Below are 24918 nucleotides of genomic sequence, written 5' to 3'. Positions count from 1 at the left end.
GGGGGGTGGGAAAAGCCCCCGGGGGCAGGGCAGGGGGAGGGACCAGGAGCTTCCGTAACCAACACCAGGTGGCGCCAGGGCTCCTCGGGAATCCAGCCGCCAGCCCGACACGCTGCTCCCAGGGGGTGGGCGAGGGGCATCCCGGGGCCGGGTGGGGCGGGCGTGGGTGAGCAGCGCTGGGGGCGGGCGAGGGGCACCAGCGGGCATGGGGGGGGGGGCCCAGGCGCTGCCCCCTCCATCGCACTGGAGACACAGTTTGGTGGGAGATTTTGGGTCAGCCTGGTGGGGCGAAGGAAACACATTTGTCATCCCTGACCGGTGTTTGCTGGGGGGGGGGGGAATTAACCTCAGGGCCAGCATGGGCTGTGCATGGCGGGGGGGGGGGGGGCGCCATGCTGTACTCTGGGGAGTGCTCAGGTGGCGCCTGGGGGCTGGGCACAGGGCAGCCACGCCAGGCACAGAACGAGGGCACCATGCCCTTGCCAGCCCCCTCCACGTTGGTTAGCAGAGTGCCGGGCACTGAGGAGGCGTGGGGGGGGGGGGCTGTCGGCCTGGCTGCAGCCGGAGGCTGAGTCACTGGAGCGGAGGCAGCTCTGGGCAGCCAGGCTGGCATCACACCAGCCGCCTCCCGGTGCCAACCCACAGCTCTCCTGCCCCCCACCAGACTCTCCCACGGAACTGCCCCTGCTCCACAGCTCCAGCCCTGGCTGTGCTCCCCTCTAGCCCTGTCACAGCTCTTGGGCTTCATGCTGACCTCAGCTGGCTGCCTCCCACATCCCACCCCGCACCTGCCCTCCACCCCCTCCCCCGCTGGGGGCTCCCACCCTCCCTCCTCTCCCCAGGCACTCCCACGCTGCCAAGCCCTCTCAGCCATGTGCCCTGCCAGCAGCCGAATACAGGCGGCTCCGTGAGGGGGCTGAGCCTCATGGGGCAGGTCACACACGCACAGGCAGGGCTGTGATGGGTTGTCCGAACCCTGCGCTGGTGGGAATTGGGCCTGGCCTCATTTGACTAAAGGCCAGGTAGTGGGGAGCCGGCCTACAGGGACCGGCAGGAGACACAGCCAAGCTAGGCTGAGGATTCCTGCATTTTAGTCTCCTGTTGTCATTGGCCCGTCATCTGGGCAAGGGCTGAGCTTGCTGGGCTAAGCTACAGCTACAGCCAAGGTGGGCAGACAATGTGGGGAAACTGAGGCACCGCTACCAGGAGGGTGGCACCTCCGTTACCAGAGGACGCACCGGCCTGGATCATGCCGGCTGCATGGTTCACTGTCCCAGCTCTGTCCCCAGGACAACAGCACCGGGCGGGATGACGGGCCATGGGGCGGCCCCTTTCCCCATCACCCTGCGGTGGGAGGGGGAAGTTACTTGCTCTTTAGCCCAATTCTCTTTCTGTGTGATTTGTCCACAGAAGCTTGGCTTGGAAACCTCTTCTTGGGGGGCTTGCTCCCCGGGCTGGAGCGCACGGGCTGCATTTGTTACTGCAGGTGGTGTGTGGCTATGGGGTGGGACCCACAGGCTGCTGATGCGCTGAGCGAGTGCCTGTAGGGCCGGTTGTGCGGGTCGGGGGTGGCTGCAGGTCCCAGCGGGTGGCTTGCACACACGGGCTCCTGGCCCGGGCGCAGCTGCATGTTGCCAGTAGCTCACATTCCCCGGGGTGGGTTCTGCACACGGGCTCCGTGGCCCTGAGCACCGGGACAAGGAAACAGCTGAAAGGACCAAAAATGGGACTTTAAAGGTGGTGAAAAGAGCCTGGTGAGTTTCCAAAAAGCTCCCCCGTTTCTTTCGGTGCTGACGGGCCACTGAAGAGTGGCTGGTGGTCGGGGTGCAGGTGGGGGCCTGGAAAATCCCCTACTCAGGGCAAACTTGCAAAGCAGCCATCAGTGCTCCTCAGCCAGGCTCAAAATCTGCCACCCTTCCGGGGGGCGGGGGTGAGGTCGAAATAATGGGAAACAGAAGGTATATTAGCTGCCTGTGCAAACAACATAACTACGGGTGCAAAGAGCGAGAGGTACACAAGCCTGTGCCCCTGCACGCACACACATACACACACACACACAATCATGCACGCAAGTGTCCGTACACACATGCAGGCACACACATGCAAACAAGTGTCCGTACACACACACATACATACAAGTGTCCGTACACACACACACACACACACACACACACATGCGTACGCGCACATACACAACTACAAACATGCACACAAGTGTCCATACACACACACACACACACACAATCATGCACGCAAGTGTCCGTACACACATGCAGGCACACACATGCAAACAAGTGTCCGTACACACACACATACAAGTGTCCGTACACACACACACACACACACACACACACGCGTACGCGTACGCGCACATACACAACTACAAACATGCACACAAGTGTCCGTACACACACACACACATACAAGTATCCATACACAAGCACACAAACATACACAAATGCCCGTGTACACACACACACACATGCACGCACATGCACACAAGTGTCCGTACACACATGCACACACACATGCACTCACACACACATGCACACGAGTGTCTGTACACACACGTATACACAAGTGTCCGTGTACACACATACTCACGCACACACACATGCACACAAGCATCTGTACACACACATGCGTGCAGGCACACATGTTCACAAGTGTCCGTATGCACACACAAGTGTCTGTGTACACATACGCATGCACACACACACATACACAAGTGTCCGTGTACACACACGTACAAACACACATGCACACAAGTGTCCATACCCCCTCCCCACACCCACATACACACAGGTTGCCGAGGCTAGTCATATTCTGCAGGGCTAGAGACAACAGCGCTTCCCCTCTCCAGGAGCATAACAGCTTCTGACGTCCCTGCTCCCAGGTTCTTTATCAGTTCACAGAAACCGGCTCTCTGCTCCGCCATGAGTCACCGGCTCCCACGGCTCCGGCATCACTCGGTGACATCATCGCCGGCTCTGCGATGTCACCGCACGCGTCGGAACAAGCTGGGGGAGCCGGAAACCCGGCAGCCTGGCTCCTCAGGACACGGGGAGGGGAACATGCCGACCAGCAGCGGGGGCCGGGCCAAGGCGGGAGAGCGTCTCAGCCCGACGGGCCCCCGGTGCCGGAGCTGCGCACAGAGGTCTCCTGGGGGAAGGCGAGTGCGCAGGAGGCAGCGTGAAGCACACGGCGGTGCTGACCTGCCCTCTGTGCGGACAGAGCTCCCGGTCCCCTTCCCCCCTCCCCTCCAGAATTAAGGCCGCGTTACTGTTCTCGGGGTGCTGAGGGGAGGCCCTTGCTTGTCCCTGGCAAAGCTTGCCCCGGGGATCCCTTCCGGGGATGATTAATCGTGTGTTAATTAGCAAGGGTCCCCCTGCATCTTCCATTGGGGCTTAGAGCCAGTTCCCTGGCTCTTCCCAGGTCCAACGAGCCCAGGCCTGCAGGGGACCCGCTGGGCTCTCAGGGGATCTCTGCCCAGGGCCCAATTGGCCCCAGGGTAACTGGGATTAGTCACCCAGAGCCAATGGGCCCTGCTCCTTCCAAGTGTCACAGAGCAGAGCCGGGTGCCTGGGGCCTCGCAGGCAGCCCCCGCACGAACTTGGCCTAGTGGTCGGATCACAGGCCTGGGGCCAGCTGAGAAGACGTGTTTCCCTTGCGCCGCAGCGAAGTCCCGGCCACGTTGCGATGGGGGGGGGATATGAAGAGTGCTCATCTCCCCCCCACCCCCAACTTGCTCTGCTCCGGCTGGGCCCACTGCGGGGGGATGTTTGGGTCGCAAGGTTCTAGCCCCCTAGTTCTGGGGGAGTGGGTCAGGCACGGGTTTGAGAAAGGACCCGAGTGCGTGAGCAGAGCGCCCCCTCCTGGCCCCGCGGCCGCTGTGACAGGGCCACGGGCTCTCACCCGGCCCTGCACGCTCCCCACAAAGCCCCGGGCAGCGTCAGCCCAGCCGCTCTGTCTTTGGGCTTGGCTTGTGGCCAGGAAGGACGGAAGTGCCAGCTCCTCTCTTGCCGGGAGGCTGCCCGGGCGAGGGGCAGGCACGACGACCGCTCCTGGGGCAGTTTTCCAAGCGGCCGCGGCTCCCACGCGCTCCCTGGCTCTGACCTTGTGGCACCCGCATGGCCGGTGCCCATTGCTTCCTGCACCCACCCCTCGCCCGTTGGGTGATCAGTTCAGCAGAAGAAGGGTCGGACGGGCAGGGAGACGGACCTTCAGCCAGGTAGGGGTGAGGCTTGTCCCCCCCGTGGTCTGTGGGGCAGCTAGGCCAGCCCCAGAGTCCCTGTGCACCTCACCGAGAGACAGTGCGGGACAGGGATCCGCTGCCCAGCACGGGGTGGGAGCTCTGGGCTTGGGGGGAACCAGACTCCTTCTGCTACACAGGTGGCACCCATGCACCAAGCTCACAAGCACCCTCACACCAAGCTCACAAGCACCCTCACACCAAGCTCACAAGCACCCTCGCACTAAGCTCACAAGCACCCTCGCACCAAGCTCACAAGCACCCTCGCACGGGCAGCCCTGGGTGCAGCAACTGCGAGACTGGAGCCCAGTGCTGAGATACAGACGTGCCCCTCCCCCATCTCCCTGGGGATACCGTTCTGCCCATGGAGACGTCCTGGGACTTTCCACCCCCTGGAACCGTCCAGCATCTCCTCCGCTCGTGGGACCCAGCCCACAGCGGAGCAGAGGCCGATGAGCCAGCCGCAGCTGCGTGAGGTGCCGTGTGCCACGCCCCCCCATGTCAGCAGGGGCCCCAGAGTTTGGTCTCTGGGCTGCTTCCCAGCCTGTGAATGCAGCTCGCAGCCGCTCCAGAGGGACCACGAGCAGAGGGTGCCAAGATTTGCCGTTCCCCTCACTTGGCTGCCCTTGGGCCTGGGCGAGAGGCCAAGCGGCACGGGGCTGCTGAAGGTGTTTGGCTGCTGGACAGGGGCGAGCGGCCTGGGCACAGCCCGCGGGGCTCAGCAGCGACTGACCCTGCGTACAGGGGACGTGGACACACAGCTCTTGGCTCCTCCATTCCCAGCAGGCGGTGTCCATGCGATTCAGGGGGCAGCGTTGCTCCATGGGGAGCCCTAGAAAGGGGCATGCCCCCAAGGCGGGCGCCCCGATGTGCCCGTCGCACGGGGAGCAAACAGGCCAGCAGCAGAAACCCGCCCGGCGCCCGCTTCTTCGCTGGAAGCCAGCCGGGAGCCCCGGCCCCGTGCGGGGCATCGCCAGGGAAAGTGCGAACAATGGAGACGTTTCCTCCCCCGCCTCGCTGGTCCCCAAAGGGTTTCCCAGCAGGGGGGACACAGCCAGGGGGTGGGCGGGTTGGATTGGGGGTGGCGGGAGCGTCGTGGGGGGGGTGGGCAGCGCTGGGGCGGCACGGGGCACGTGTCAGCGTGGTGGGGAATAGGGGGGGGGGGGAGGGGGAGCGTCAAGGTGTGCCCCGCGCGTGTGCCCCTCCTTTCTCCAGCCAGCGTGTCGTTGCCCTTTTAAGAGCGGAGCCGGGGCGGGGGGAGGCGGCGCCGTTCCTGGAACAGCCAACAGAGACGAGAGAGAGAGAGCGAACGCGAGGGCGAGCGAGCCCCCTCCCTCCCCCCGCCCTGCTGCCTGCGCGGCGGTTTCAAGCTCCCCCGCCCGAGCGCCGCTGCCGGGTTTGCGGCCGCTGCTCCGGGCCGGGGCCGGCCGTGGCGATGGGGGGCTGCGCCGGCCGCGCTCGCTGACGGGCTGCCCAGGCGCCCCCCGGCCGCAGCATGTACGCCAAGGGGAAGGGCTCCGCCGTGCCCTCGGACAGCCAGGCCCGGGAGAAGTGAGTCCGCCGGGGGGGCCCGGGGGGGCGCCCGCGGGAAGTTCGGGCCGCGCACATGGGCGCGCAAGAGCCGGCGCAGCGCAGCGCAGCAGCCGGGAGCCGGCCCCACTTGCGCCGCCAACTTTGCGGGGCGCAGCCGGGGCCGGTCGCTGCGGGGGCCCCGTCGGGTGAAGTTGGGCGGCTCGGCAACTCCCCGCCCCGGGGGTGCAGGGTCCCCGTCCGGGGGTGCAGGGTCCCCGTCCGGGGGTGCAGGGTCCCCGCTGCGGGGAGCAGGTGCCGATCCTGGCGGAGCCCCGAGGTGCGGGGCCGCTGCCCTGCTCGGCTCCTGGGCTCGCTGCTGTCTCCTCCCAGCCCCCGGGGCAGCGGCCGAGCGGGGCCGCAGGGCGCCTGTAGCCCCCCCCCCCCCGCAGTTGGCCCGGACGGGGACGTGTACAGTGGGGGGCAGGTGGGGCGCCCTGTGTGATGTGTGGGGGTAAATGGCAGCAGCTTCGTGTGCCCGGGGGGCTGGGCCGGGGGAAGGTGCCCAGAGATTTCCCTGGCTGGGGGGGTTACTCTGTGGGGTGCTCCCTGCCTCCCCCAAGCCTCTGCCCTGGGCCTGCTCACGGTGTCCGCGCCCAGGCCGGCGTGTCGGGCGCTGGCTGGATCGGGGCCCTTTGGCTGGGGGTGCAGGCTGAGCCGCGTTGCATGCCCTCGGGCGCACCTGGAGTCCTAGGGGGACGGGGAGGGGGGTGAATCTCTTCCCATGGACTCTGGGCCTCGGAACAGAGGGGACGGAACCAGCCAGAGACCCTAGAGAGCAATGGTGCCCCTTCCCCACCCCCCACCAGCTAGGGCAGGGGTACGGGCTTGCAACGTGGGGTGCAGACGGCCACTTGGCGCCTGGCCCTGGCGCTTCCTGGGACTGGTGGGGGTGGCCGGGAGCTTGGGGGTTCCCGTAGGGTTAGGCCTCTCTTGGCCACTCCGCCTCTTGCTGTAGCTCGGTGTGTATCGGAGCCTTTCGAGGGGCTGGTGGCTGCGGTGATGGGACCAGGCAGTTCAGAAGCCGAGTGGCCTGGGGGCTGCAGTGATGGGACCAGGAGGACTGTGGGGTCCTGGAAGCTGCGACGATAGAGCCAGGCAGGGCTGCGTTGATGGAGCCAGGCAGGCTACTGGGGGTCGGGGGTCCTGGGGCTGCAGTGATGGACCCAGGCAGACTGTGGGGGGCTGGGGGGACTGTGGGGACCAGGGGGTCCAGAGAGCTGCGGTGATCGAGCCAGGCAGGCTGCGAGGGGCTCAGGGGCTGTGGTGATGGAGCCAGGCAGACTGGGGGACTGTGGGGATCAAGGGGTCCCGGGAGCTGCGGTGATAGAACCAGGCAGGCTGTGAAGGGCTCGGGGACCAGGGGCTGCGGTGATGGAGCCAGGCAGGCAGGCAGGCGGTGGGGGCTAGGGCGTTTGCTGGGCTGGCTGCACAAACTGTTCAGGTAGCATGAGCAGGGAAAAGAGCCCAAGAGGGAAGCCCAGGTGGAGCTGTTTGCCCGGGCGCTGGCGCTAGAGCGGAGTCCAGCCGTTTCTCTGAGGGCCGGCTGGGTGCCCCCCAGAGCAGCTACTAGCCTAGCCCTGGGGGTGCTGAAAGCCGAACAGGCAGGGGAGCTGGCGTGGGCCTGGGGGTGCCAGCTGGGGAGCCCAACGCTGACTTTACTCTGGGCCAGTTGGTCCCACTGAGGCAGCGGCGCTGACTCGGGGTCCCGGGGAGCGGCAGCCTCGTAGTGGCGGCGCTCGGAGCTCCGTCCCCTCGCTCATTCATAAAAGCAGCTCCGCCGGAGCCGGGGACACGCCTCTGCCCGGCACATCAATCAGCATGGGAGGGGAGCTTGCGTGTCCCTGTGTCACCGTGCCCCCTCGCAGGCCAGTGCACGGCCCTGTTCTGCTCCCTGTCCCCAGGGCGTGCCAGGCTGGAGGAGAGGGGGGCAGAGCTTTGTCCGGGTTCCCCTGCTCCGTGACCATGGCTTGGGTCTGGAATGTGGTGGGGAGGGTCTCTTCCATTACATGCCCAGAGCGGGGGGGTGCAGGCTGGCTCAGCTGTCCTGGGGGCTTGAGGTGCAGGGGCCCAGCCGGCTGGCAGTGTTGCCTAGTGGGGGGACTGGCTAGAGGAGCAGTGGGGCCTGCAATTCCAGACCCTGCCCTGGTTTAGCACGATGGGAGTGGGGAGGGTCACACATGGCTGAGGGGGTGAAGCAGTCGGAGCCCCAGGCTGGCTGGGCTTAGCCGCACACGGGGTGAGCACGTTGGAGCCGGTGCAGCTACTCCGGGGAGGTTATTCCCTGCAGGATTGAGGCCAGGGTGTCTCTCTTGGACAGGGGAGGGGCTGTTCTTCCCCCCTGCCCTCTCTGCTTGCTGGCTGGGAGCCTGCGTCCTCCCCCCCCCCCCCCCCCGTCCTGTCTCAGGGCAGGAGTTCGGACCGGGCTGGCTGTGGGTGGCTCATGCCAGCTGCTTCCGGGCTCCGAGACGGGGGCATCTGGGCCCGCTCCCCCGGCACACGGCCATTCTCGGCACGCCCCGCCTGCTGCCGCGTGTGCGCTGGCGGTGCCCGTGCTGCCTGGTGAGGACAGCTGGTGCCGCGAGGGCAGGTCAGCCTGCGAGGCGAGAGATGGCAGAGGCCCCAGCGTGCCAGCTGAGCCCGAGTCCGGGGGAGATGCCAGGGGCTTTGGGAGGAACCACTTGGGGGGGGTCTGACCCTTCTGCGCTCCGTGGCACGGCAGGAGGCGAGCGAGCAGCTGGGGGAGAGGGCCGGAAGGCGGTAAGGGAAGGGGTGCAGGAGAAGTTGGCATCTCAGCTTGGACTGGTCCATTGGTGGGGGGGGGCGCACCTCTCTGTTGGGGGAGCTGCCGTAAGGGGCGGAGAGGCCGGTGCACCTGTGCCGAAGCATCTGTCTCCCAGCTGAGCCGTGGGGAGAGGGAGGCCCAGGAGGCGGACTGGGGAGGCTGCAAAGCGGAGAACACGTTTGGGGAGGCCTGGCTGGAGCTGGGGAGCCCCCCGGGAGGGGCAGCTGCTCCTGGGACCGGGGGGGTGGGAATCCAGTCTGGCTGGGGGAAGCCAAGCCTGAAACCGACCCCCAGGAGCTGGGGCAGGTCTCCCCCCTCCCCTCGGGGAAAGCAGCCTGGCAGGGGCCAAGCCCCCTTGCAGCAGGCCGGCGGTGGGAGGACCCAGAGCAGGGGTAGGACTTGCAGCGGGCAGGCCCGGCTGAATGGAGCCGCAGGGAGCCCAGCTCTGCCCTGCGGCTGGGGAAGAGGGGTGAGAAGGGACTGAACCTCTCGGGGGGGCAGCCGGGCGCGTGGGGCCCTGGAACGTGGGCGGGGAGGCGGCACCAGCCTAGACGTGGGCTCTTGGGCGGCTGAGCTGGAAGCGATGGTCCCGGCCGGGGCACAGTAAGCTGCCGGGATTCGCTGCGCTCCGGGGTGGGGGCGACTGGCTTTGCCGTGAGGGTGCTGTGGGTCAGCCCCTGGGAACGTGACTCGGCTGGGCCCACCTCGACCAGACCCCAGCCTGCCTTCCCTTTGCGGGGCGACTGGAAGGGAAACTGAGGCAGGTGGACTGGTTGTGCCGCGGCGGGAGGTGGGGGCTGCCCTGCTGCAGGAGGGTTGCTGGTGAGCTTTGGGTCTCTGGGTGCGGGGGGGGGGGGGCTGCGCCCCGGGGCTGGCGGCTTCGGGCTCCGCTGCTTTGCTTCGAGGAAAACTTTGCATTGGAGCGTTTACACTGACGAGGAAACGGGAGAGCGAGCCGGGCCCTGCCGCGGGGCACAGGGACAAAGCCGCTGCAGGAGGCGCTGCTCTCTGGAGGAGCAGGAAGAGCCAAGCTGGGGGGATGCCAGGGAACCCCCAAAGCTTCCCTCTGGGAGTCTGCCCCATAGAGCTTGTCTGGGATGTTTCTGTCTCCACCTCCCCCACCTGTGGGGTTGGGAGAGTAGAGGGTAGGGGGCTGCCTTCCAAAGAAGGGGGCACTGCCCACAAACTTGGGTGTGGGGCAGCAGCAGCTTCTGCCGGGGGTCTCGGAGGGATGGGTCCAGGACCAGCTGCGGCTTTGCTCTGCACAGGCCCTGAGCCGGGGAGGTTCTGAGCCCCCATCTCTCCGGTCCAGCCAGTGGGAATTGGGGATGCCTGGGGAGCTGCTGTGGGAGGCTCAGCACCCCTCCCCCCAAACAAAGAGGGTGTAGCGGGGACAGAGAAGCGCCCGCGGCTCCTTCGGCTTGGGACCCTGCCCTGTCTGCCAGCCGAGCTCCCCGTTCAATTGGGCCTTGGCCAGGGGCCAGTCCGGTGTGTGGGGTCCCTGCTGGGCTGGGCCGGGCTGGGGGAGCGCTGGCCCCGGGCCGGGGGTGGCTGGTATCTGCAGCTGCGACTGGGGTGGGGGAATGGGAGCCGAGCCTGCCCCCGGGTCTGGGCGCCGGCTCTGCAGGGGTATGTCCGGCCCTGGCGGCTGCCCGGAGAGAGAAGGCGCCCGGAGGACCAGCTGGGGAGCAGGGAATAGATACTCTCCCCTTGGAATCTCTCTCCGGAGCGCGGGGTCAAGGCCTTGTGTGCGCTCAGGGTGGTTCTCCCCTCTCGGATCCCGGCGCCCGTCCCCCGAGCCTCGGCCATAATCCAGAGCAGTCGCCTCCCCACCCCCAGCAGGCTCCAGGGTGTCTCTGGCCCCTCTCCCTTCCGGGCAGGTCGCTGCTGGGGGAGGCTTGTGTCCAGCTGCCTGGCGGGTTCTGTCCCCGGCTGCCCGTGCGGGCCGGGCTCTCCCAAGAGGAAGGCTTTGTGGAGACGCGCCCGCCTGGCTGCACGGCATCCCCTCCGGGCGATTGCTCCTTGGCTGACTCCCGTCCGCGTGGGCCTCAGCTGTCACCCGCTTGCCCCCGGCTCTGCGAGCAGCACGTCCCGCACGGTGTCCCGCATGCTGCTCCCCTGGCGCCAGAGACCCCGCCGGGCCCGGCCGACCGTCTCTGCCCTCAGCCCGCCCCACTGCCACCGGGCTGGGCGCTTGCGGACGTGTTGCCTTGCGGGTCCCCATAACTGCCCACCCCAGGTAAACCAGGTGGGGGGGCCATTCCCGGGGCGGGCTGCTTGCGGGAGGGGAGCTAGAAAACCAAGCACCCTCTGTCCCCGCAGGCTGGCCCCGTGGCTCCGGTCCCACACACGGGCCTGGCTCTCCACTCCAGCCGTGGTGCCATTTCTTGGCGGGGGGACGGGCAGCCGAGCCACCCAGGGTGTCCAAAGGCCCGAGTTGTGGTCCCAGCCCTGTTCACTGGTGCTCTGAGCCCCCCAGGAAGGGCTCAGGACTGTGGCCCAGCGACGGAACCTTCTGCTGGACGCCCGTAGGCCCCGCTGGAGCTGAGAACCAGGCCACGGACGTCTCGGGCTGGGCCCCCAAAACTAGCAGCTGTGTTTGAACTCCTGCCTGGGTCTGTGGGTGCGTGGGCGGGAGGGGGACAGCGACTCCTCCGGGCTAAGGGTGGCATGGAAGAGGCTCTGGGGGTGTGTCTGCCGTGCGTGTCCTGGAGGGAGACAAAGATGGGGGGGTCTGAGCCCCCGAGGGCTGGTGGGGCTCTTGCCTGTCTCTGTTCTCGTGCTGGGCGGCTGGGGAGGTAGCTGAGCCCCTTGCCCCTTGGGCTCATCCCTGCTAATCCCCCCTCATGCTCTGCATCACGTGCATCACGTACCCCGTCGCCTCCCCTACCCCCTCGCCTGCGCCAGCTGGGAACACCCTCCTCTGCCCCCCGGCGGGAGGGGACTAAGGCTGCATCTACACTTGCTCCACAAAACTTTTGTTGTTCACGAATGCGTCCCACACACGTGCACCCCCCCCCCCCCGTGACTGACAAGGTGTTACAGCAGCACGTGCGCTCCTGCCGACCGAGCGAAACCCGCTCATTGCGGGCAAACAGCGCTCACGCGCCGGCGTTCAGCGCCAGGGCGGCGGCGGCACACAGTGGTCGCCATGAGCTGTGTAGTGCAGACGCACTGGATGTCAGGCTGCGTGGACCGGTTGCCAGCAGGAGGCTGGGCCAGAAATCACACCTGGTCTCAGGGGACCGAGCCCTCTAGGAGGCTGAGCGCTGAGGCCGAACCCTCGTGGGACGCTTGACTGCCTGTGTGGGAGTCCGCATGGGTCCTCCACCCAGTGCTCCCTGTAAGCTGAGCCCTTGGGCAGCCCCCCGGGAGAGATTCAGGTGCTGGCCAGCTGTTTCCCTTGGTGGTGCACATCTGCACATGCCTCGGTGCACATAAAATTTAGTCCGCACATGGACCAAAAATTAGAGGGAGCCCTGCTGGGGATGGAGGAGCGGGAGGCGCTTCCAGTCCAGGGATGTAATTCTTGGTGCTCTAGGAATGTTCCAGCTGTGCCTTTCACCTCCCTAATGTCATTCCCAGCTCCATGGATCCCCCTGTATCGGGGGGGGGGGGGGAGGGATAATCGACCACTCAGGGGAGCCCTGGGGTTTGGATCTCTGGCCACGGGGGGGTGAAACTAACCTCGTCCCTCCCGCCAGCATCCCTGTGGGTTCAGTGAGGCCATGTGCAGGGGGAGGAGCCAGCTGTGAGAACTGGGGGGCAGGGGAGCATAGGGGGAGGGGAGGGAGCCAGGGTTCTTGCAGGCAGCGGGATGGTGGGCGAGGCGCAGGAAGGGCCCAGGCAGGGGGAGCATGGGGTGCGTGCCTCCCGCTCCGCAGGCCGCGCTGGGTTCCCTGCTGGGGCGTGTCTCAGCCCGGCGGGGCCTTTGTCTGTCTCTGTCTGGGAGCCCGCCGGGCCGGCGGTGTTTATGCTCCGGATTTTCTTGCCTTGTCCCCGCGTTTCAACCTGCTCAGGATGTTCTGAATAATTGATGCCTCGCGGTGCTGGCAAATGGAGGGAGAAGCGGGAGGCAGGGGCTGGGCCGGGCAGGCCCCGCGCTGGGGAGCAGGGCAGTGCCCGTGATGTACGATAGGGGGACTGGGCACAGTGGTCCTGCCGGTGCTTCCGTCCCCCGGGATCTCGCGTGGGGGGCTGCGTGGTTTGCTGCGGACTGCGTCTCATCCCGAGCCGGAGCCTCTGGGCTCTGCCTGGGCGCTGCTCCGGTCGGGGCCTGTGGGAGATGGGGCGGGGGGCTAGGGGCTGTTCTCCGGTCCCAGCGCTGTGGCGGGGGAGTGCAAACCCCTCTCCCTGCAGCGAATGCCCAAGGAACCAGCCTGGGTCACTTCCAGGGGGAGCCATGCTGGTTCCCGAGTGCGCCCCCCCCGGCAGCCTGGTTCCCGTCCGGCAGGGTCTTTCTGGATTTGCCAGGAGAACACGGGAAGCTGCCCGTTTGGGTTTCGACCTGGCGCTGAAGAGTTGTATGATTCTCGCCGTGGGAGAGGGGTGGAGTCACGCGAGAGCGGGGAGGGGGGCTGGCCGAGTTGTCCGGGGGTGTCGTGGGCTTGCGTTATGGAGGCAGTGGGAGCTTGTTGTTGGGGGAATTTGCATGTCACAGGTGGTAACCCCAACTGGGACCGCCCCCATGCTCTGGGGGCAGGAGTCTGGGCCCACAAGGGCTAGCAGCAAAGGGCCTCATCAGAGTCTTTTCCTGCCTCTCCGTGGACCTTGGCGCCGTGTCAGCTGAGTCGGGCGCGCTCTGCTCCAGACCCAGGCCCTAGTGTGTCCGACTCTGCCCCGGAGGGCTGGCGTTCCCCTTGGCTTTTGCAGGGCCTGGCAGAGACGCCAGACTGCCACGCTCCTAGGTTTTGTGAGGTTCTTGGCTTCCTGCCCTAGCCTGATGTGTGGTGTGGTGGTTGTGTTCCACCCCAGAGGCAGCTGCCAGTGGACCTGGGGAGGGAGGGGCCTTTGTATCCCTGTTCCTGGCAAGGGGAGACGGGAACCTGCCTGCTCCCCACAGCCCCTGTCCTGTGTGGGCTGTGCTGTACCCAGCAGGCCAAGATGGCACGTGGGAGGCAGAACTGGGCTTGGGGGGGGCAGAGAGCTGGCCTGGTCTGGGGAGCCGTGGGGGGCGAGCGTGTAGGTCTCTCTGCAACTCGTCCTGATGCCGCACAGAGCCAGAGCTCACCGGCGTCCTTCTGGGATCAGGCGCTGTGGCTGGCTCTGCTGCACGGGCAGCCTGGTGCCCGGCGAGCCCCCGCATGGGGCCAGGGGCTGGGGGGCAGGGAGCGGGGTCCCTAGGACTGAGGCCTGTCTCCTTTCGCACAGGTTGGCGTTGTACGTGTACGAGTACCTGCTGCACGTTGGAGCCCAGAAATCTGCACAGACCTTCCTCTCGGAGGTACGACTTGCACAGGGAGGCTTGGGTGCCCGTCGGCAGCCAGGGGGCTGCCTGGTGTCTGAGCACACGGCGTGGCCCAGCCAGGGCACCGGAGGCCCTGCAAAGCGGGGGGGGGGGGGGGGGAGCATCCCAACCTGCTGGCTACTGGGGTGCTGGGTCAGGGAAGGGGGAGGGTCCCTGCCGCCCATTGGCTGCTAGAGCTGCCAATTCAACCCTGCTGGCGTACTGGTCCTGGGTACTGGCCCATGCCGCATTGGAGCGTGTGTGGCCGCAGCGTCGCAGGGGGCTGGTGCATGGCTGGGACGCAGGCTCTGCCGGGCCTGGGGCACGGAGAGGGACCCCTGAGTACATCGGGGGAGGGCCAGTGGCATTGGGGGAGGGAAGGGCTCCAGGGCCAGACCACTGGGGTGACTCCTCCATGTAACATCTTGGGGGCAAGGAGCCAGCTCTGGGGTGAAGGTGAGGGCCTGATGGAGCAGATGGGGGGGTCTCCCCACAGCACGTTGCGGAACAAGGTTCCCGGAGCTCTGCGGGTGCCCCTCGGTCGTGCCCTGCCGCCCCCACCGCCCTCCTGGGTGTGGCTGGCCCAGGAAGGTGGGGAGGGGGATGCTTGCAGGGAGCTGGCGGTGGGCCTAGAGCCCTGACCCACAGGGAACCCCTGTGGGGAGTGGGGTGCTGTGGGGGGTGGAGCACTGCAGGGGTTTGTGCCCACAGGCCCTGTCTGATGCTGCTGCGTTTCCAACTGGGGCCCCCTGTCCAGACCCGGCTCAGGTGGCCTGCCCCTCTCTCTTGCAGATCCGATGGGAGAAGAACATCACGCTGGGGGAGCCCCCGGGATTCCTGCACTCCTGGTGGTGGTAAGAGCCCTTCCAGCTCTGTGGGGGAGGGGCTGTCCTGGGGGTGGGGGTGGGGGGGCTGTCCCCAGGCTACAGCCATGAGGCAGGCTTGCAGTTCCCCTCCGCAGCTGGGTTCTGCACAAAGGGAGATGGCCTCCCTGCCCTCTCCTTGTCAGCAGAGACCCGGGGCGGGGTGGGTGTTAGTGGAGGGGGGAGGGCTGCCCCCGCCTCCCCCCTCAGTTCCTGTCCCTGCTGGCTATTCCCTCTGCTGCTGACACTCATCACCTCGTACCCCATAAAGCTGCTGCTCTGCTTTTCCCATCAGCACGCAGGAGCAACTGGAATTTATTTTGCCCCCTCCTCCCTCAGCCTGCTTCCCGGAAACACCCCGGCTCCCCCGGCGCTGGGCCCCGCCAAGCCCGGCTCTCACATATGGAGGCAATTTGGCCGGCCCCAAAAAGGCAGAAAGCACCGTCCCTAGGCAGCCACGGGGCTTCGTCCTGGCAGATCTGGGCCTGGCCGACTTTTCCTTCCCCCTCCCCTGTGTTCGGGGAGGAGCGGGACCCGGGGGGCTCCCGAGTTCTCCTAGCCCGGGGACCCGTGTGCAAATGAGGCAGGATTTGGGCTTGTCTTGCACAGTTCTTCCCATAAGAGAGGAGCATGGGGGTGAGGGTCCATCTCCTGAAGCCCTGTCCCGCCTGCCTGCACTGTGACAAAGTGGCTGCCAGATGCCCCATGGCCCAGCTCCACCTTCTGGAGCAGCCCAGCTGCTGGGGGCGTAAATCTCGCCTAGACCCCCAAGGGAGGGGGGCTGGCTCTGAGCTGCTGAGACAGAACCGTCTCCTCTGAGCGCACAGCTCTCCAGCCCCACAGCGCCGTGCCAGGACTGTCCAGCTGGGATGCCTGGGTCTGTGGGGAGTGCTACCCCAGAGCATGCCTGGCTGGGGGGGGGGGTGCCCGTGGGAGGATGCAGGTCTGTGGGGGAGGAAGGGGGAGGATTATTCAGGGTCCTTTCTGCGACCCAGCTGTCTCTCGCTTCATTGTGACATCACAATAGTCCCCTTAGCTACCAGCTGTGACATCACAAAGAGGCAGCCCAGGCAGTGACTGGAGCCCTGTTCCGTGCCCCCAGAGCCACAGGGGACCTGGGCCCAGCTCCCAGTATGGGACTGCCGATGTTGGGTGCCCACAGGAGAGGCCTGGGGGGGGGGGGGGGGGGCGGAGCTCACCTGCGAGTCGGGCCCCAGGAATCTGAGTGTAATCTCTGCTCCTGTCCCGGGGGTCCCTGGGGGTGAATATAGTAGAACTCCCACCCCACGGGATGAGCTGGGGAGGGCACAGGGGGAGGATGGGGATGAGGCCACGGTGAGTCCTTTCCAATCCTCAGGGTGGCGGTGGGTGGTCAGGGGTTGTGGCTGGACAGAGCAGCGGCCCGGGGCCAGGTCACAGGTGCCCGGCGGCCTGCAGGGGGCGCTGATGCCAGCCAGACGAGTGCACCAATGGGTTCAGTGCCTGGGGCCTCGCTCTGCTGCCCCATCTCCCCGGAGCCTGGCCTGGCCACATGGGCACCCCTGGAGTGAGCGGGATTTCAGGGCCATCCTGCCTGTGATGACATTGTGACATCAGAGCACTCGGCCACTCATCACCTAGCTCCACACGGTGTATTTGCATGCCATCTTCCTATTGGTGGGACGTGCCAGGCGTGGTTGACAGCTGTTGGCTTTTAAAGGGGCAGTGCTAGAAATTGGGCTGGGCAGCTCCCGCAGAATCGGCCCTTGGCTTGGCCCCATGAATTCCATGAACCCTGCCACGCCTGCATGGCAGCGAGCTCTGCCAGGCTCTGTGGGCTGTAAATAAACCCAGGCTGGTCCAGGGAGGGTCACCGCCAGCGAACACAGATGCGCACGTCCCCGCCAGCACCGGGGCGGATGGGCAGGTCTCCAGATGCAGGCGGCTGGAGCTACGGCACGTCGGCAGGAGTCACCGGTGCTGACACCCCGACCTGCAGGGGAAGGGGCGAGTCAGGGACTAGTGGTAGCCAGATTCAGTCCTTACTCGGCCTCATGCTTCCAGGGTGACCTTGGCCAAGTCAGCCAGGCTCTCTGGGCGGCCGTACAGTGAGCACGATGGCTCTGCCCTGTGCTCGCAGAGACCAGAGCCATCCAGCTGATCTAGCTCCAGTGCTTAGCAGCAGAGTCTGCCGGTCAGCGCCTCCGCCCCCACCTTCTCCCAGGGCGCCGGGAGCCAGTGGGGTGTTTGTGTATTTACCTGTTTCCAATAAACTGAAGGCTTATAGCAGACAGGGCAAGGGGGGGGGGGGGGGGGAGGTTTCCAGGCCATTGGGCTTAACCCTTGGGCTGCCAGGGTGTGGAGCAAAATGTGAGTGAGGACGGGGCGGCGGGGGGGAGGGGAGAAGATGCCCACAGCAAGGCTGCTCTGGCCAGCCCCATGCCTCCCCCTCCCCAGGATGCTGCTGCCTGATGGAAAGTTTTTGGAATTTCAACTTCAGCTCCTGCTGATGTTCTTAGCAACGGTTCCCAGGGAAAACACTGCGGTGGAGCCTTGGGCCGGGCGGGAGCCGGGCCAGCACCAGGGCCTGGAGCGGCTGTTGCATCTGGAATAGGATGGTCCCAGCACGCTGGGCCAGGTGTAGCCGTGCCCTTGCGCTCCCGAGGGTGCGGTTATTCTCCACTCTGCTGCGGGCCATTGGCCACAGGCAGCCACGTGCTGGGCTCCAAGAGCGCAGAATGGGCCTGCAGGCTTCCAGGCCAGCAGCCCCTTGCACAGCTGGCTGCTGGGAGGTCGAGTGAGTTTGGTGGGCTTTGGCTGAGGGGTTTCAGCAGTGCTTTTTGGGGCAGTGCTGCAACACCCCATTCCCCGTGAGAGCTGGCTGGCAGCACCCCTCCCCTAGCTCAGACGTGGCCTTGGGGCTCTTGGGCTGCCTGGGAGTTCAGTACAACTGAGGGCTACTGCTCAGGAAAGGCACAGGGCTGGGTCACTGTTAGAGATTGGGGGGGGGGGGGGGCAGGGGACTGTGGCTCAGAATGGGGGGCACCAGCAGAGTGGGGGGAGCAGAGGCTGCGGGTCCGTATTAAGGGGCACCGGAAGAGCTGGAGGATGGGCTGTGGATCAGGATGGGGGGTGGGAAGGGGCTGTGGGTTGGGATGGAGGGGCTTGGCGGAGTGGGGGGGTGGTAGGTAGTGCTGGGCCGGGTGTTGCCAGCTGGGCGGTGTACAGGGCCCGCCTGACGCGTGTGCTCTCTCCGCAGTGTGTTCTGGGACCTGTACTGCGCGGCGCCTGACCGCCGGGAGACCTGTGAGCACTCCAGTGAAGCCAAGGCCTTTCATGACTACGTGAGTAACCGTGGCCCTGCGGGCGGCCGGGCAGCGCGAGGTAGGGCTGTGCGGAGGTCCCTGTGCCCTGGCTGGGCAGGCATGGGGCTGATGGTCCCCTCCGGGCGACCTACGCCAAGCAGCCCTAGCCGTGAGGAGCTGCTGCTGTTACTCCCCTGAGCTGCTGGGTGTTGTGTTGTGTTGCCTGGCGGGGGGTGTGTGCGCTGTGACAGGGTGGGGTTGTGGCTCTAGCCTGAGGGAGCCGATATGCTGTGACGTGGTCTGGTGGGGATGGCTGTAGCCTGGGGAGGACGCTGTGCTGTGACAGTCTGGGCCAGGTGTCTTTAGCCTGGGGGGGTGGGAGACGCGTTTGCTGTGACTGGGTCTGGAGGGGATGGCTGTAGCCTGAGAAGGACGCTGTGCTGTGACAGGATCTGGGGGGAACGGCTGTAGCCTGGGGAGGACGCTGTGCTGTGACAGGATCTGGAGGGGACGGCTGTAGCCTGGGAAGGACGCTGTGCTGTGACAGGATCTGGGGGGGATGGCTGTAGCCTGGGGAGGATGCTGTGCTGTGACAGGATCTGGGGGGAACGGCTGTAGCCTGGGGAGGATGCTGTGCTGTGACAGGATCTGGGGGAACGGCTGTAGCCTGGGGAGGATGCTGTGCTGTGACAGGATCTGGGGGCACGGCTGTAGCCTGGGGAGGACGCTGTGCTGTGACAGGATCTGGGGGGGACGGCTGTAGCCTGGGGAGGACGCTGTGCTGTGACAGGATCTGGGGGGGACGGCTGTAGCCTGGGGAGGACGCTCTGCTGTGACAGGATCTGGGGGGGACGGCTGTAGCCTGGGGAGGACGCTCTGCTGTGACAGGATCTGGGAGGGGACAGCTGTAGCCTGAAGGAGCCGGTGTGCTGTGACAGGGTCTAGAGGGGTACTTGTACCCTGGAGGGGCAGTGTACTGTGACAGGGTCTGGGGGAGACGGCTGTTACTGAATCTGGCTGGCAGCGGGGTGGGCTGGGGAACACATTCTCCCTCCCACCCTCCCCAGCCAACTGCCTGGGAGGAGCAGGGTCCGAGGGTCAAGTCCTGTTGTGTGGGGGCACCAGGCTGGTTTCTGGGCCGGGCAGGAAAGGGTTACGGCTCCGATGCTGTTGAAGAGACGGCATGTTACCAGGGTTCGCCTGTGTGGGGGGAGCTGGCTGGCTGCCAGCCTGGGGCGGGGGCTGGGCGCTTCATGCACCCACAGGGCTCTGGACCCTGCTCTGGCTGGAGGGGAGAGCTGTGGGGCGGAGCTGGAGGAGGGGGCCTGCTGGGCCACCTTGGCCAGAGGGAGTTGAGGTCAGGCTTGGATGGGACCCAGATGTACCATGGGACGCCCTGTGGGAGATCAGGGGGCACCCAGCCATGGCAGGGCAGGGAGGGGCCGCACCCCACTCCCAGCTCACTGCCCTCCCGGGTTGGGCTGTGAATGTTTAACCGGTGCAGGCTGGAGCAGCCAACGGGAGGGGCAGGGCGTTGGGGCTCGCTAGGACCCAGCGGGCTGGCGGGACTCTACCCCCGGCTCCGGTTACGCCAGGCGGGGGAGCCGGGTGCATCTGGAGCCAGGCCCAGGACACCGGTTACCAGCTGCAGCGCAGAGCCCGCGAGGTGTCAGTAACAGAGAGCAGGGGGCACAGCTGGGCGTGCTCAGGGGGCAGGCTGTGAGCCGAGGAGGAGGGGCTGCCTGGAGCCGGCCAGGGAGCAGGGGGGCTACTGCCCATCTCCGGGGATGAAATGCTGGAAAGGGGCGAGCTCACTGGGCGGAGACGCACCCGTCAGCGGCTCCTGGGTCTGGGGCATGATCCGTTCTCCCTCCGTGCGCACAGCGGGGCGGCTGCACCCCAGCCCCCACGTCTTGCTCTGTGCCCGGCTGGCAGAGCAGGCCTCTTGGTTCCTGAGGGGTGCAGGGGCCTGGCTGGCTACACTCAGGACCCCTCCCTGGCAGTGCCCAGGAGCGGGGTGACTGGGCAGTGGGGAGCCCTTTGGACTGGCTGAGGGACTCTGAGTTGCTGGGGCTCAGCCCCTTCCTATCCAGTCCTGGGTCTTGGGGTGGGGGCCTCTTGCTTCCTCCTGTTTGCGCAGAGGCCTCAGCGGGGCTCCTGGCCCAGCCCACGCCTGCTGCCTTGGGCTGTGTAGAGTGAGCAGATGGCAGCTCCCCTCTTCCCTGGGCGCCCCTCAGGCTCCAGAGGGTGAGCGCAGGGCAGCTGAGGTTAGCGGCGCTGGCTGCGCTCTCGCCCCGGCTGCCCTTGGCTGGCAGGCTGTGGCGCACGGGGCATTAATATTTCAGGCCCGTGCTGCAGGGAGAGGCACGGCTCCTGCTGGAGCTCTGTGCACATGAATAATTTTCTGGGAGTGGAGCGAAGCGCCAGGCCGGGCCCCGTGGGAATCAGCCAGCACGCTCCGGAGAGCGCGGGGCGCGCCAGCCCTCTGCTGTGTATGTGTGTGTGGGGGGGGAGGCTTAAAGGGGCAGCAGCTCATTCTAAGCCACGTGGCTCCAATGTTCCCTCTAATTGTTTTCAGCCATGTGTGGAATACATTTTATTCTGTGCACCAAGACACAGAGAGGTGCACCACCAATAATGCTGCAAGCTCTGGGCGCTTTGCTAATCAGTTAGGTGGCACCTGAATCTCTCCTGGGGGGCTGGCCAAATGGTCAGCTTGCAGGGAACATTGTGGCTGCTGACTGCCCCATGGCCTGAGCCCAGCCACAGGTGCTGCTGCCCCCAGAAATCTCCAGGGCCAGATGCTGTGATTCACAGACGTGCTCAGAGAGAGGGAGAGAGACTTCCTGTACATAGGAGCGTGCAGCGATGTAGCTGTGCGTGTGCATGCAACCTCTGTGAACACACACAGACACACACTTCCTGCATGCACACCCACCGTGACAGGCACATGCATGCACCCCACCCCAGACCTCTGGCCGCTCCCCAGTAGTCCCCCCCACCTGCCAGCCAAATCTTCAGGGTTCACTTTTAAATCACATTTTCAAGGCTTAATTTGTAACCCGGAGGCTGCAAACCAGGCAGCTGGGCCTGAGGAGCCGGGGCCCCAGGCTGGGTGTGTGTCTCTGCATGTTAAGCAGGGCCTGCCCTGGACGGAGCCTGGATGGGAGACCTCCTTGGGAAGAGCTGGGCTGGTGAGTGTGGGGGTGCTCTCCCTCCTTCATGGGCCTGCCAGTGCCCCATGCATGCACAGCCTTCCTCTGCCCGCCTCTCCCCCCCCCCCCCCCCCCCCCCCCCCCCCCAAGGGGGGACCTTGGTTTTTGGCCCCACTGGACCTGCAGTAGCTCTGCTCCCTGGCACTGCATGGGGCTCAGATCCAGAGGGAGGGGCCGCCCCTTAGCTACGTGGGGTATGAGGACCTTGCTCCCACTTGGCAGGGTGAATAGCAGCTGGCTGTGGGCTTGTGGGGCAGCTCTGAGGAGTGCTTGGGGCAGTCAGCGCCCCACTCCCGGGATGGCTGGAGCTTGGAGCAGGGGGCTCGCTTGGCTTGGCTGTGGGGGGCCAAGCGGCTCGGACATCTGGAGGGAATTAGCCCCGGCAGCTGGCGCAGGAGCGAGGAACAGCCAGCGGGCGTGTTGTCGCTTCTCCGCTGCGCCTGGGTCTGGGGCCCCCTGCCAGGCTCCGGGGCCGGCGTGGCCCCGGTGAGCCCTGTTCCATGCACACTGCTGGACGGGGGCTGGGGGCTGCTTTCCCCCATGCAGCCCTGGAACCACCCCAGGCTTGGGCAGCCTCAGGGAGGGGTCCCGCTCCAGGGCCAGGCCCAGCACACGCACCATCCCGCCCGCCCGAGACCACCCTGGCTTCCCCACCCTGTTCCCCTGCTCAGAGGCTGCCACCTGCCCCAGGAATCACGGGGTGATGAGCACACTGTCTCCTAGGGAGTTAATCAGTGGCTACAGAGTCAACAGTGCAGCCCAGCCCCCCCTCCCAGCTTGTGTTTGACGAGTGGGGCAGGCCCCTGGCTGTTTGTCCCGGCGGGCTCCCTGAGGCTGGTGGAGCCAGCACTGTGGGCATGCAGGGCGGCCCTTTGGGCAGAGCGGGGCCCTGGTGGGATGGGGCAGCTGGCGGGCTCCCCAGTGGCGCTGTTTGGGGACCCCCCTCTGTGCAGAGAGGGAGGGGAGCTGGGCTGGGTGGGGCAGCGGGGAGCCAGCTGGTAAAGTGGGCAAGGGCTGCAGGGTGAGGGTGCTGGGGTGGGCGGCAGGCAGGCTCCGGCTGGCTCTGAATCTTGGGCCCGGGGCTGCAGCAGGGAGGTGGGGGGGCTGCGGCCGCAGAGGCCGTGTGGGGAGGAGGCTGGTGCTGTGGCTGGCGGGAGGGAGGCGTCTGGTAGCGATGACCCCAAGGGGGCAGGCGGACACCTGCCTTCAAGCAGCCTTCTGGGTATGGCACAGCACTCCCCTCCCCTCCCCTCCCTCCGGCCCCCTTAGAGCAGAGCTTCCCCCCCCCCCCCCCCCCCCCGTCGCCCCGGGCATAGCACTCCCCTTCCCAGCTCAGCCCCCAGCCTGGTGCCCCTTCCTGACCCAGCCCCCCCGCGGTGCCCCTCGCTCAGCACCATGCCTGTCCCCCAGCAGCCCGCCCTCTGGCAAGGAGCCATCTGTTTGGTTTGCTGGCTCTTTAATTACTCGGGTCTATTTACTGACACTACAGGCAGGCTGTTGAGACGGATGCTAATTGTCGTGCGTGCCAGGCAGCCCCAGCACCGTGGGCAGAAGGCCTCCAGGCCAGCACCCTCGCACTGAGCCAGGAGCTGTCCCGGCTCCGTGGGGCAGCCCAGGAGGCCAGCTGGGAGCAGGGGCCACGGGTGTGTGGCCGCCCAGGGGTGCACCGGCTCCAGGACCGCCCCAGATCTGGCTGCCGTTTGGGCAGGAGAAGCGGCTTTGCGTCTGGCCTTTGCCCTTGGCTGCCCTGGCAAGGCTCTGTGCCCAGGGCATGCGGCCAGCTCTCCCCATGGCAACTCGGCAGCACTCGGACCCCAGCTGTGGGGGCCAGCGGGTGCTGCTTCCCCCCCCACCCTCCCTTGTTGGAGGAAAGTACTGAGCACAGCGTGATGCGCTCTGTGGGGACAAGGGGCGGGGAATCGGCCCTTCGCGGGGTGGGGGAGGGAACGAGATGGGCTCGTTAGAGGCTCGGAGAACCAAGGGACCTCCTGTCCTGCATCCGGGGGTGCAGGCTGCCTCTGCGCTGGCCCCTTTGTCTCCTCCCTGTGGAGGCAGGAGCCAGGCAGGGCTGGCTCTGTTGTCTGTGCCAGACCCCCTCCGCCATGGCCCCACGGGGCTCCTGACAGCATCTTGCCCAGAAAGGGGCGCCAGAGCCAGGGTTTGACAGTGTCTTGACTGTGGGGGGCAGAGTTAGGTCTGGGTGGCTGAATGTGTGTGTGTGGGGGGGGACAGGGTGCTGGTGGGGGGGGGGGTGTCTGGGGAGCGCTGGTCTAGCAAGGGACACTCCAGGACCCTGACCCAGACACAGCCGGGTGGGGGTGGACGGGGCGGTGTGCATGATGGGGGGAGGGTCCCCCTGGCCCCTCTGCTTTTGTGATCCATGAACAACACCCACCCATCCCCAGCCACGTGGTGCTGGTAGCCCAGGCCAGGGCCAGTTGCTGCGGCTCCTGCACCCGTGTTCTGCCACTCTGAACCCTCCCCCCCCCCGATCCCCCTTGCCAGGGGGGTGGGGCTGCCTCGGTTCTCCAAGCCCCCTGCCTGGGGCACTGGGCACTCCTGAGAGCCACAGGGCTCTGCCCTTCTCCCCCTTTCTCCAGCTCCCCTGGAACGTTGCCCCATGGGTCTGTGCTGCTCTGCCCAGCGCATGCCTGGGGGTCACTCCCAAAGTTAACCAGCTCTGGACAAACACGGGCAGGCGTCAGGAACCCGCCTTCTGAGCAGAGCCAGCCCCCTCCCCCCACATCCCTACCCAGATCTCCCCCTTTTCTGCTAGATTCCCCCCCCCCGGTACCTTGCCAGCTCCCCCCCCCTCCGATCTCCCACATCCTGCTGGGTCAGCAGCTGGGAGGGGAGGCCCGGACCACGTGTGAGATGCTCAGGGCAGCATCACCTGCCTGGAGTCGATGCCCCGCTGCCTGGCTGTCGCAGTAGCCACTGGCTAGCAGTAGGCTCTAGTGGTTAGAAACAGCCAGGGAGTCAGGGCTCTTAGGGGTCTGTTCCCAGCTCAATCCCTGACTCTGCCTGGCCTTGGACAGGGCTGTGCATCTGTCTGCCCCTCCCCAGGCAGCCCCCTCTTTAGGGCGGTATCTAGGTTCAGCCCCCCCCCGGACCCTTGCCCTCTGGCCCGGGGGCTAAGGAGGTTGCTCAGGCCATATTTGCCTCGTGCTCTGTGTTTTGTCAGAGGGTGCGGCAAGGGTAGGGGCTGGCGCTGAAGGGGTTAATGCCCCCCCCCCCCCAGCCCCGGGGAGCCAGGTCTGTGCTGTTCATGCTTGCGAGGGGCCTCAAGGGCAGCCAGGCTCTGCCACTCGCTGCCCCCCCAGCCGTGTGCTCTGGGCAGAACTGATTGCCATGCTGGAGTTAATGAGAATCTCGGGTCAGGCGGCACAGGCAGGCCCCGTTGCCATGGCAGCGCGGCCGTGCATCTGTAAAGCGAAAGCGCTGGGGGAGCAGGGAGGCCGTGGGGGGGCCCGGAGCCCTGGCACAGGGGGGCTCAGGGCACAG

At 66.4% G+C, this 24918-nt stretch overlaps 1 protein-coding gene across 1 annotated transcript in view; it reads left to right on the top strand.

Moving 5' to 3' along the window:
• The first annotated feature begins 5625 nt into the window (after nucleotides 1-5625).
• Nucleotides 5626-24918, top strand: part of SSBP4 (single stranded DNA binding protein 4) — a 40673-nt gene continuing 21380 nt past the window's right edge. The window contains 4 exon segments of the mRNA XM_075902909.1: nucleotides 5626-5803; nucleotides 13977-14049; nucleotides 14845-14906; nucleotides 18154-18238. Of these exon segments, the coding sequence (XP_075759024.1) occupies nucleotides 5748-5803; nucleotides 13977-14049; nucleotides 14845-14906; nucleotides 18154-18238 (276 nt within the window). The 5' untranslated portion in view covers nucleotides 5626-5747.

This window comes from Pelodiscus sinensis, chromosome 19 (genome assembly GCF_049634645.1).
Source record: "Pelodiscus sinensis isolate JC-2024 chromosome 19, ASM4963464v1, whole genome shotgun sequence".
Taxonomy (NCBI): domain Eukaryota; kingdom Metazoa; phylum Chordata; order Testudines; family Trionychidae; genus Pelodiscus; species Pelodiscus sinensis.
Note: the sequence above shows the minus strand (reverse complement) of the source record. Positions and strands in the feature narration are given on the sequence as shown.